The 13,445-nt window shown below is 31.9% G+C and overlaps 1 protein-coding gene and 1 long non-coding RNA gene across 2 annotated transcripts; both read right to left on the bottom strand.

The window, feature by feature from the left end:
* Window positions 1-1,452: 1,452 nt before the first annotated feature.
* On the bottom strand, window positions 1,453-5,257 carry LOC142553509 (ruBisCO large subunit-binding protein subunit alpha-like). Its single transcript, XM_075663824.1, has 8 exons — window positions 5,034-5,257; window positions 4,753-4,942; window positions 4,118-4,239; window positions 3,731-3,938; window positions 3,477-3,622; window positions 3,085-3,391; window positions 2,353-2,804; window positions 1,453-2,018 (listed from the first exon to the last, which is right to left on the bottom strand). The coding sequence occupies exons 1-8, from the start codon at window positions 5,088-5,090 to the stop codon at window positions 1,713-1,715; spliced, it is 1,788 nt and encodes a 595-aa protein (XP_075519939.1). The 5' UTR covers window positions 5,091-5,257; the 3' UTR covers window positions 1,453-1,712.
* Window positions 5,258-8,026: 2,769 nt separating this feature from the next.
* On the bottom strand, window positions 8,027-10,139 carry LOC142554494 (uncharacterized). The gene is made up of 2 exons (XR_012822197.1): window positions 10,007-10,139; window positions 8,027-8,509 (listed from the first exon to the last, which is right to left on the bottom strand). It is a non-coding gene; the product is annotated as an uncharacterized LOC142554494 (long non-coding RNA).
* Window positions 10,140-13,445: the final 3,306 nt, after the last annotated feature.

Raw genomic sequence — 13,445 nt, 5'->3', positions numbered from 1 at the left:
TTTACAAGAATAACAAATGAAAAATTTCATCATAAAAATTTCATTACTCAAAATATGTGATAATAAGATTCAAATTTTTTCCCTTATCTACAATTTATTCAAGAGATTTATTCTAATGTATTTGTCGCACATAACACATTATCAGTTGGCATAACATATACAACATGTATTTCAGATACCTCCAAATATGATGTATTTATTATCAAAATCAATGGTTTTAACAATCAATTGGAAACAGAATAAATCAACTAAACCAACGTATTTATAATCATAAAATTGATATTCATATTATTTCTTCTAATCAAGCTTGTATTGATTATATATTTTAGAAATTTTTCTCAAAATATAATTTCGCAAACATCAAGTTGCGATTCGTGGGCTCAAATTATTTATTCTTTCTAGATAATACAAGAATTTCTGTCAGCTCGAGCTTATGATAGTGATATCAAATTTAATAAACAATAAATAAAAATTCATAAAATTTCATGGATATTTGATTCAAAAACATATAGAGGAAGATTACAAAATAACGTGTTATAAACCATAAAAGAAATAGAGATGAGTAGAGAAAATTCATAAAGAAAAATGATAATGAAGCAATACTCAGGTGCAATTGAACACAATCACCCTATTTATATAGGAAGATTACAACATACAAACCTTACATAAGTTATCTTGTCATAAACATCTACAATAAAAATATATTTATAACAAGTCATTATTTAGCTTAATGTTTTTCAATAATGAATTGTAGAAAATGAAGCCAAACATACCCATCCCCGAACATTTTCACCTCCCAACTCACGATGGATTGGTCCGGCCCGCCGACCTGACGAGTTGAGAATCCTCGTGGATTAGGTGGTCTTACTTGTTAGCCAGACTATCAAAAAATGAAAATCTTACATAACATCGAATTTGAGCATCTCATAACTATAAAATTTTAGAAAATTTTAATAAAATTCTTGATTTCACATTGACCAAAGATATTTGCACAAAAAATTCACAGCTTTCACTACAAAATATATATATATATTCTCAACCCGCGGGTCAACCTGAACCTACAGCAAATCAACCCACCTTGCCACGCAAGCTGGCCCATCTTTATCTTTAAAAAGAGTGATAAATTTGAATTCAACCCACTAACATAGTTTGGCGGACCGACCAACCTATATTGTCGGCTCTGCTCCGAATGCATACCGTAATGAAGAGTATGCACGTGGCTCATTTAACTGAACGTATGTGAAAAAAATTGCGATTCCTTAAACATTTAAGTTGGATAACGATAAAAAATGAGTAAATAAAAATCTGTTCAAATTGATTAATTAAATTTGAGATATAGTGGTATATTATAATTTCACTATTTCAATAATAAATGAATGTAAATAAATATTATATATAGAGTAATACTATAGTTTTTTTAATGCAATGATGAAAATAATGAAGGCAGCATACTTACTAGATAATTGATACATCCATTAAGGCAGTATACTTAAGATAACTGATGCAACATCCGAGAAACAATAATTTATTATGTCACGGCTTTAACATTCAGATTCTCACCAAGAAACAATTCCTAGAGTTCACGAAACAGATTTAACTAGAGAGAAAAAAAAAAAAACTTTTAGTCTCTTGTTCACCCCATCCGCGACCAAGAACCAATGGACCAGATGGTAAATACTTTCAAAATTCCTACAAAGCAAAACGATGCTTGATCACACTGAGTAGCTGCCCATACCTGACGGGCCACCAGCAGCAGCTGCTAGTGGCATCTTTGGCTTAGGTTTCTCCACAACTATGGCTTGCGTGGTAAGCACCATTCCAGCAACCGAAGCAGCATTTTGCAGTGCACATCTTGTTACCTTAGCAGGGTCAATAACTCCAGCTTCTACCAAGTTCTCGTACGTGTCGGTCATTGCATTGTAACCAAACTCCCAATCGCTAGACTTCAATTTCTCCACGACCACCTCACCTTCGACCCCAGCATTTTGCGCAATCAACAATGCTGGTGCAACTAGGGCCTGCAATCACGAGACATCACCATTATCATTAAATCTTTCACGTTGAAATCAACAATGCTGGTGCAACTAGGGCCTGCAATCTTTCACATTTAGAAACAGCAAACCGATTCAAGGCTATATTTTTCGATTGCTAGCGCTAATCACCTCCATTTCAGTTAACAATTCTTGTCTCGAGCCATCTTCACCACCAAGGATGTAAAATTGCCTATTTTAGTACAGCTACTTATCCTTTATATTCAAGGAAAAGTGGAATCGAACCCACTGAGAAGACTAAAAAGTATGAACTAATAATCAGTTGTAACAAACTAAAATGGAAGATCAAAACACCTCATACCTTTTGAATTATATCGGCGCCTAATCTTTCATCGGCATCTTCAATCTTCTCCTTGATGGTTGGAACAACAGTTGATAGGTGCACTAATGCAGCACCGCCACCCGGCACAATGCCTTCCTCGATAGCAGCAAATGTTGCATTTTTGGCATCCTCAATACGAAGCTTGCGGTCCTCGAGCTCGGTCTCTGTTGCTGCACCAACCTTGATCACAGCAACCCCACCAGATAATTTTGCAATTCTTTCAGCAAGTTTCTCAGAATCATAAACTGACTCTGTCTCAGAGAGTTCCTTTTTAAGCTGAGCAATCCTAGCCTGGAGCTCATCTTTAGATGCAGCATCAGCAATGATGGTGGTTGAGTCTTTGCTAATGGTTATCTTTCTTGCTATACCCAACTGATCCACATCAGTGTTTTCCACACGCAAGGCCAAATCAGTAGCTTGATATTCAGCCCCTGAAAATTGAAATATAAGAATGCAATGGTTGTAAATCTTCTCAACTGTGTATACTATCAAAAGCCAGGGATAGAAAACACAGTAGTGGATTAGTAAAAATAAAAATTAGTATAACTTCGTAATTAATCGATGCTCTCATTCATTTCCAAAAAAATTGTCCAATAAACCTTCTTCCTTTCACTCCTCACCAAGATTATCAAGGATCAGGTACTTTTCTTGTTGGCAGATATTATATGTAAGAATCATCATGCAGTAGTCTTTCCGAAAAATTGTCTTTACCCGTCAAGATGGCAATGTCTTGAAGAAGTGCTTTTCTTCTTTCTCCAAAACCCGGAGCTTTGATGGCAGCAACATTCAGAACACCCCTAAGCTTGTTTACAACAAGAGTTGCCAAAGCTTCTCCGGTGACATCTTCAGCAATGATGAGCAAAGGAGCTCGTAACTGAGTAGTCTTCTCAAGCAAGGGAATAATATCCTTGATGGCAGAAATCTTCTGGTCCGTGACTAATATTCTCGCATTCTCAAATTCAACAAGCAGCTTCTCTTGGTTGGTGACAAATTGCGGGGAGATGTATCCTCGATCAATCTGTAAACGACAAATAACACATTATGAAAAGGTGAGTATACAAGAAGAAGCAAAGAATAAGAAAATCTATTATATGCAAACAGACCTCCATTCCTTCTTCTACGTCAACTGTGGTCTCAAAGGAAGATGATGATTCAATGGATAAGACACCATCTGGTCCAACCTTGTCCACAGCATCGGCAATCATTATCCCAATGGTATCATCATTTCCGGCAGAGATAGTGGCAATGGCTGCAATATTCACGCAGTGATATTTTCAATATTAAGGCTATGGGTCTGTCACCATTTAAAAAATTCGACATATTAAATCACAAAAATTATCCATAGAGAGGTTGGTACCTTTGATATCATCACGACCTTTAATGGGCCTGGATTTTTTCTCAAGCTCATCAACCAAACCCTGCACAGTTTTATCGATACCTTTCTTCAATGAAACCGGATTTGCCCCGGAGGTAACACTTAGAAGGCCGAGTTTGATAATTTCACGAGCAAGGATGGATGCTGTAGTTGTCCCATCACCAGCAGAATCATTAGTCTTGCTAGCAACCTTCAAACACAATATAAAGCTTCAACATCATGATTAATCGAAAATGATACAAGGGGAAACTTACAGAAAACATCAAGTATTAACAATCACTATTAAAAACTGTTAAATTCACAAAAAGCAATGGTGTTCGGTGTTCCGTCATGTTCATGTGCTAAAGAGAAAACATTGGAAAAACAGACCTCCCTAATCAAAGCAGCACCAGCATTTTCCATAGCATCAGGCAATTCTATGGCTCGAGCAATTGTGACACCATCATTGACCACCTTTGGTGCCCCGTATTCATCAAGTACAACATTTCTTCCTGCATAACATAACATCGGAAAGACAAAAAATAAACAAACATTAGATGCATGCCAATAGCAAAACCATCAAACAGATGGACTGGTCCATAAACAATATCAATATACAAACAACTACAATTTTCTAATGAGAGGAAACTATAGAAACATCCAGAATAATCCATCCCTCTTCATTCAAGCACAATATAAATGTGTCAGCATGCCAAAATACTAAGATTAATCATTGAACGACAATTAGCTAACGATAACTAATCGCTCGCCAGACAACTGATGAACAGATGTCGAGACCCACAACCACTTAATTTCCACTCGTATTAAAGGCAACTCAAATCAACCATATAATTATCAAAAGACGTGAATTTCCACTCTTCCATTAAAACCATCTACCCGAGACGCATATGAAAACAAAGCAACACTCAGCGGTTGCTCATAAATACTCCCTATTAAATATACATCCAACTGCTACAAATTCAATGTAATTTCACAGATTAAGCAATTCTTTTCAGAAAAATTACCCCTGGGTCCAAGAGTAAGGCCAACCGCATCAGCAAGCTTATCAATACCAGATTGCATAGCAGCCCTTGACTTCTGATCGAACGCAATTTCCTTAGCACTGGCCCTGACAACAAACCGATTCTTGACCTGCTTGTTCTCAAACTTCTGCCCCTGCTGTAATTGGCTCACTTTCCGGCTCTTCAATCCACCCTGTAACCGAAACCAAGAAATTTAAATGCATAAAACAACACAAAACCGAGTAAAGAAAGAAAATCTAAGACAAAACTCAAGAAAAAGCTACCCGTTTAGACGGATAAGGGAGGAGCGCGGCGGTAGATATGGCATTAGCTGAAGCCATTCTCTAGGGAGAGTGTAAAACGGGTTTAGGTGGGTTATTGGTGGCGCTGAAGCTGTGGATAAGGAAGGTGGCGTAGTGTGTTAGTTGAGAGTGAGAAATCGCAACTAGGGCTTATAGAGAGCGACGAATTCGAGAAGTTTCCACTCAATATGATATCAGGCTTTGGAAATGTTACCTTTCACTATTTTCAAATATGTTTCGTATATTATCTCTAACAAAATTTTGTACAGTTCAGATATTTGAAAGTTGGGATAAAATATAAAAAAAAACATAAGAATAAAGCATCACTTGATTAGAATTTTTTGAAAATAAAAAGTAAATTAAATGAAGTAAAATTAACAGTTGGTTTAATTATCAATATTTTTATTTTATTTTATGCAATTTTCCATATTTATAAATTTAACTATAAATTTTTTTTTGAATAACTAATGTTCTAGATAATTTATTTTAGGAAGCAAGATTACAAATAAATTAAAATAAATTTACCGAAAACAAAGATATTAATAGAAGAATATTATTGTCTATTAATATTAAAAAAAATAAAAATAGACTCTTTTAAAAATATACATGATTTAAATTTTAGACATCATGTGAAGATGAGTTTCGTAAAAGGAAAAACACGCATTTTTTTTCTAAATGTTTGATTTAGGAAAAAAGCAAAAAACTAATTAACATGTCAAACTCTTTGATGTGTGATATCTGTTGTCTCTAAAAAAATAAATATTTAAAATGAGTTTATTATTGATTACAATAGATTTATATAGCAACTTAGGTTAATTATTTTCTTAGTTATCGTTTGGTTCATGGTATGAGATATATAATAGGGAGATAAGTAATATTTTGTAATAATAAAATAAATATAAAATGATAGTTAATATAATGTTTGATTTGATTGATTAAATTTGAGATAATATGATATTACCATTTTGTCATTGTTGAAAATATTAATAGAATATTAATAATATTATTTATTAATGGTAATATTGTAATTTTATATTATTGATTTGATTTATGTGAGATAAATTATTACGAATTTGATTGATGTGAAATAAATAATTAATAATTTGATTGATCAAGATAAATAATACTTGTACAAAACAAGTGATATGATAGGACTATTTATAGTAGTACTTACAAGTAATTGAATCAAACTGTACCTTAAAGTAAGAATGAATACGAAATAGTTGTTATAGAAATATCGTAAAGTCACAGAAACACAAATCCGGACTCAGAACGTGACCTGACATATGCACATTGCACGCGTCCACTACACCGTTGGTCCTTTCTCTCCACCCATTAATCTGTGGAACAATATGATTAGTTGAATGTCTCGCTTTTCCACCGACCACGACTGAGATTTGCCCTCTAAAGATGAATTCTACGCCCTCCAAAATCGTGAATCCCCGATAGCACGATACATCACAAAAAAAATATTTGTAAGACGGTTTTATAAATTAATTTTGTGAAATATATATTTTATTTGAGTTATCGACATTTGTCAGTTGTGAACAAAAATTGAATTTATAGCATAGATTTCAGACAATCTTTGTATTAATTTGATTACCCTGAAAACTAGTCAAACATGATATTATGAACAATACTCAACCCTACCAAAACGACTTCAGGTTCAAAAAGAGTGAATGTTTTATTTCAAAAATATTTGTTCATAATTATGAGCGTCATATCCAACTTTAATTAACCAAAGAGTACGTATCTTGTGAGACAGTCTTACGAGACATTGAACCATCATTGTTAAAATGACAAGCAAATATAAAATTAATCCAAATCAGTTCATGTTGTCTTTGTTATCAAATTTAGGTGTACTTTTTATCGGATATAATAATCCACGTAAGATTATCACGTAAAAACCAAGTAAAATATATTATTATATGCTTAATAACTAATAATCAAGACAAACAAATAATGGGCGGAGCACGACGGCGAATATGGTGGATGAAGGTGACTCCAGGAACGGTTGCAACGCCGAACATTTGTACCAGCCGCCGTATCGGAACAATATATAGCATACGGGTCCGACCAGTGGCGGAGCCAGAAATATGGCTCTGCTCGGGCTGGAATTTTAAATTATAGAATATTTTAATATTTTAAATTGATCCACCCGAACTAATATCATATCATATTATTCCAAAATTATACAAAATTTACATATATATTTTTTTAAAAAAATTGGACCACTCGGGCTTAAAGGAGCACGTGGCTCCGCCCCTGGGTCCGACCCCGTGTGTAAGGCTCTGGGGCTGAAGCCGATGAACGAGGACTTGGGGTAGTTGATAATACGCGGTCAATGACCTAATTTTGCATATATGCATTAAAAACTGTCATGAAATAAAATACGTATTGCTACAAATGAATAAAAACTTGGAAAATATTGGAATTTTAATTTAGATAAATATCGTCCTTTTTTAATATCATAATTAGATAGATCATAGTTAAAATCCATAAATTAGGAATGAGGTCATGATATGACAGGGAAATTACATTTTTTGTCAAATAACTTGCATATTTTTTATTTTATTTTTGGTTATCAGTTATTTCAGGATTTTAGTTTTACGAACTCCTGTTTCAATTTTAATCTTTTTTCAACATGAAGACGTGCAAATGCGTCAGCGATGTGGTTCTATAATTTTCGTTGTTAAGTTATCTTTTTCGATGTCACGTAATCATTTTCCGAGTTATGTCAGCACTTCAACTAATAATGACATAAAAAATGGAAATCTGGACCAAGAATATAAAATGACCGATAATAAAAACAAAAATGAAAAACAGGCAAGTTACAACGCCACAAATGTTATTAACCCCTTTCGATATATATAGTAGTCTGAGACATAAATTTCAAGTGTTTTACAGTTTTAATGACTTCAATTTTACACTGTTTGGTTGGTCAATAAATATAAAATCAGATTAAACATTATAAAAACTCATAAAAATACATTATTATTCATAAATATCACTTAGTAACCACACCTACATAATAATTAGTAACATATACCATTATTTGTCTTTCCATATTTACAGTAACTCTTTTATTCATACATATAAACAGCAACCGACTATACTGAAATTTAAATTACCACGAGCTTACAAACACATACATATATATATATATATATATATATATATAAGTTAATTATTTATAGTGATTAATTAGACTTTTCCAGGACTCCTATCGCCTTGATCATTATTATTATGGCGATTGAAATCGGGTATGGAGTAGTAATGGTGATTATCCCCATCGGAACCACTTAAACTGCCATCTTCTTCAAAACCATCCAGCTTGTCCATTTTATCGTGCTTCTCAGCAAACATGGCTACCCTGCTTCCTTCGACCATTGTGAGGATCAATAGCAACACAATCAACAACACAGGGACTCTCATCTTATTCTTGCCGCCCATTTTTCCTGTACACATACCATATACATAGAAATTGGTGTTGTTTGCATTAGGGGTTTTCAAACTTCGGATAAAACCGAAAAAACCGAAAATCCAAACCGAAAAAACCAAAAATGGAACTGAACCGAAAGCCGAATTTAGTAATTCGGATATAAATGTTAAAACCGAAGTTTATTTGGTTCGGTTTCGGATTATATATGTCAAAACCGAAATAACCGAAATTTCAATAAATTAATAAATTTTTTATATTTTTATTGATATTATATATTTTGATATGATATTCAGTGAACGAAGAACTATTTTGAACAATTTTTAGGTGATTGTCGTTTGTTTAATTAATTTAGACAATATTTTGTTTGTTTAATTAATTTAGACATTATATTTAAATATTTCACTAAAAAAACATGTAAAAAGTTAACATATTATATTTTACAATATATTTATATTATTAATTTAAATAATTATATTAAAACCGAATTAACCGACCGAAATAACCGAAGCGTTCTGGTAGAAAACCGAACCGAACCGAAGAAAAATGGTTCGGATATCGGATTATATATTTCTAAAACCGAAAACCGAAAAAACCGAAATAAAAAACCGAAAACATAACCGAACCGACCGATGAACACCCCTAGTTTGCATGAGAAAATAAAGGGACATGCATGCAAAGCGTGGGCTCGTGAATTTTATTTATTTTAAAAAAGGAATGAAAGAACAAGTCTCGTTCTATTAAATAATGGAAGTTGTAAGATATAAGAAATAAACTTTTTTGAGAAATTATTAAACATAAAATGTGAGAATTTTCTCATGGACTGCTGACTGGTTCGATCCCTCTTTTCCTGATAATTAATTCATACCGTTTTAATGATGAATGATAGCTTACTGTAGTTTAGAAATTAAACAAATACGTCTAATATATATAAACGAAGAGATCGTGAAATTATAATATGGAGAATTTGATCTTTTTAAAAAATGATTGGTGTGTGTTACAATATCCAACGAAACTAATAAATAGTAGTTTATAACTCAAGATGTTACAACACCTATTAATAGACGACTTTTGGGATGATATTCTTATTAGGTTTATAACTTAAAATTGGTACGCTCGTTGAAAGTTGGCATAGTGGAAGGAGCGACTTAGAAAAGGGCTACCATCATATCACTGTCGATAAAAAAAATTATATACTGCATTAAGGTACATGATACATACACTGAGTACTGAAAAGTGGATGAAAGACATCTAAAGTGGGCCGCCACAGACGTCGGCTTCTCAAAAGGTCGGTAATGTTATAATATCCCGCATTGAAATATTAAGCTAATAAATAGTAACTTATAAACTCAAGACGTTACACCATCCCATAAACAAGCTATTTGAGATGATATTTTTCTCGAGTTTATAACCTAAGAAGTGTGTGTGCATGCGCGTTTTCGCTCATTTCTTTGCTCGATATGTCCATCTACAGACTACAAGTATAATGAAGCTTTTAAAGAGAGAATTAACTTACAGACTGGAAGAAAGAAATCTGCAGGCTCCCTCTCTATATAGAATTTTGATTGCTCTGAGAATTATGAAGGGATGAATTCATATATATAGTAGGTAGGATTTTTCTTAAAAATTGTTGATGGGGTCTATTTATATCCACTAAATGAGGCAAGATCAAGTGGGAGGTGCAACAGCAGCAGTTGCCACAATTATCAGAATTATGACTAATTCCAATATTCATGCATTCATATGATGATTAATTCCAAAATGCAAAAAACAATCCGAGTGAACGTAAACTATGCAATCGAATAATAGAAATTAGCTAGAGCTCAAATTGTATCATTTAAAATAGTTAAGTATCTAATAAAATTAATTATATATCTTTATAATTTAATTCGCAAACCATTCACAAATACATAGTTATTAGGGAACTTTGTTTGCATTTCAAATTAGAGTAAATTTTTTGTGCAACAGTCTCATGAATATTTATATGTGAGATTGATCAATGTTACTCATATTTACATTAAAAGTAATATATTTTTTTATAAATGACTCAAATAAAACACCCTTCTAATAAAATTAATTCTTGAGAATGAAGAGTTTCCGTGTTTAAAATTAAATTTTGTTTCATAATTGAACGAATAAATAGTTCCCTCGCACAATCCTAGTGGATGAATTTTGTCTAAAGTCAAAAGGCTACAGTGAAAACCCTGCTATTTTTGCCTCATCACACATTATGTCAAATGTTGTACTGTGTACGCATATATTTATATATAATATTATTTTGACTATAATTTTTTAATCATATGTAATTAATATAATTTAAAGAAAAAATTATATTTGTCCATTTAATTTGTATTATTTGTTACTTGATTAAAAATTAGAGATCTTATTCGATCAGTGAAGGTTATATTGGTCAACTGTAGATAGCATATAAATAATGCTCATTCTGTATTCTTCCTCTGTAAGTCTCTCCTTCATCCATCCATTTTGGAATTCTTATACGTGTACTCTAAATCTACTTTTGTGTATCAATGGAGTTTCCTTTTTCCTTATATAACCTTCACTAATCTCATGGATTTGAAACCCGTGTTTGAAATGACAAAATTATGGAGAATAAAAATAGTAACGAGTTTAACTTTGATATATAATATAATCGGACGGGGATTTTATTGAAATCTTTGAACAAAGAATAAGAGGATTTCAACGATTTCGAATACAATGATATAAATTCATAATATTTTTCATGTATATAACCAAAATTTTATTTATTTGAAATCGTTCCTCTTTATTTTCAACTCTTATGAATTGATATAATGGATTTCAAATCATCGTAAAATAATAAAAATAAAGTAAAATTCATCAATCAAATCCAACTCTCAAATTTAAATTATTAATTCCACTGCAAAAATAAAATCCTCGCATGAATAGACGTTAGTGAGCATTATGCATGACAGTAACCCCACCAATAATTTCGCTAGAACGTTCACACTGCACGTTTCATTGTATCCATAAATAATGATCGATAACTTCATGAAGTTCAATCTTGTATTTTCCATCTCTGATTTTATGTTCGAACAAAAAAAGAAGCAAAGATCTTGAAATCAATGGCAAATTAAATCTGTCGTTATTTTGCTTGATTTTATTTTTTTTTTCCAATCTGCAACGATGGTTTATTTACTACATATGTATCAGAAATAAATTTAGTCAATTACAATTTATTTTTATATTATTAATCTATCAGGATCGAAGATAGTTTTTAGAGTAGATTAATAAACTTTTAATTTTTTTTTAAACTTGAGCTGGCTTTCTATTAATGTATATTTCTTAACTGATTATACATATTTGCAGGGACGGATCCAGAAATTAAAGTTGAGGTGGGCTTGAACTTAATATAATAAGTTAATTTATATATATAATAAGTTAATTTATATATAAATATCATATATTAATATGAAAATAGTTAGCAAAATGACTTTGATATTTTTTTTAAAAAAACATATTGTTCCTATCGTATTCCGGTATTCGAAACCTGCTAATCCAAAAAAAAAAAAACAGCTGGACTCTGAAACAATTTGTTTCATGATTTTCACTCGTAAGCTCACGATTTCAAGTTTTAATATGATGAATAAAGTATCGTTCACACGAAGAGTTTAATATTTAAAAGTATATCAAGTACTGTAATAAAAATATTAATGTTAACTTTATTTAGGAATTCAATAACGGGTTGGATTAATTATTTAAAAGGCATCTACTGTCAAACAAGTAAATAACAATAATTTAATGAGAAAAAAATTTAGATGTTTGATTTCACTTGATTATCCACTATATTTAATTCTTAATGATGTTTATAATCGTAAATTCATCTTGTTTATTAGCCAAAATCACTTAGTTATTTATATTCTCTTAATCAAGTAATAAATAAAATTTATCATCGAATATCAATTCTGATATTCCTATATGAAGATAACATCAAAATATATGTGTAAATGATTTTTCTTATACAGTCTTCGATGTGGTTATACGTCTGTATAACTGTATAAATACCTACGATATGTTTCATATGATCTTAGTTTGGATTTCCTCTCCCAAGTGATATATCTCACTTATTTTATCACATAATCTGTAGACAGTAAATTGAATGCATTTAAAACTTGATAACACTGATAAATGAAGAGGAAATTAATCATATAAATCAAAAAGTCATAAACATAATTTCAACTAACCTGCGTCGCGTCGTTCTTCTAGAAAATAAAATTAAATCATAATGAAAAGGAAAGAAAAACAAGTCATATTTTCAATCTTAGAAGAAGAGAAGAATATAAATGAAGTCAAAATATGCTTATCCATCCCCGAATTCCGGGTTCTTCTTTTTCGTACCATGGCTCATTTGCTCCCAAAATCTTCTGCTTGGTCCTCTCTCATCTCACGGTTTTTGTTATGTTGTGTTTGCTCTCGTTCCTTCCATGTGTTCCATGATATCTGCTTAATATCCCTTAAAAACTGCCCAAATCCTCTGAAAAACTGCCCAAATCCTCTGAAAACCCCCAGAGTGTGTGTTTTTTCTTTTCAAAACTCGAACAGTTCTATTTTAGTTCTATTTTAGCCTGACTTTAGTGGCTGAGGCGCATGCTATTCTTTCTCGGAACTGATTCTGTGAGGATGAGACACTGAGGCGCCTTTTGTTGAAGCACGGGCGCTGCATATTTATCGTGTAGTTTTCGTTCACAGTGTCAAGTTTTAATATATGATTAGTAAAATATAGTTCTTATGAGGAGTGTTTATTCAAGAATTATATCAAGTATTGTAATTAAAATAATCTGAAATTTATATATAGTTCAGTAATGGCTTTTTTATCAATTAACTAAGAACAAGTAAGCCGCAAACACATACAATTAATGCAAATTTGATGAGAGAAAATATCTAGAGATTTAATTTCACTTAGTTTACACGTCATTTAC

Source organism: Primulina tabacum, chromosome 8, assembly GCF_025594145.1.
Source record: "Primulina tabacum isolate GXHZ01 chromosome 8, ASM2559414v2, whole genome shotgun sequence".
Lineage (NCBI taxonomy): Eukaryota > Viridiplantae > Streptophyta > Magnoliopsida > Lamiales > Gesneriaceae > Primulina > Primulina tabacum.
The sequence above is the reverse complement of the archived record's forward strand: the minus strand, read 5'-3'. Positions and strand labels throughout refer to the sequence as shown.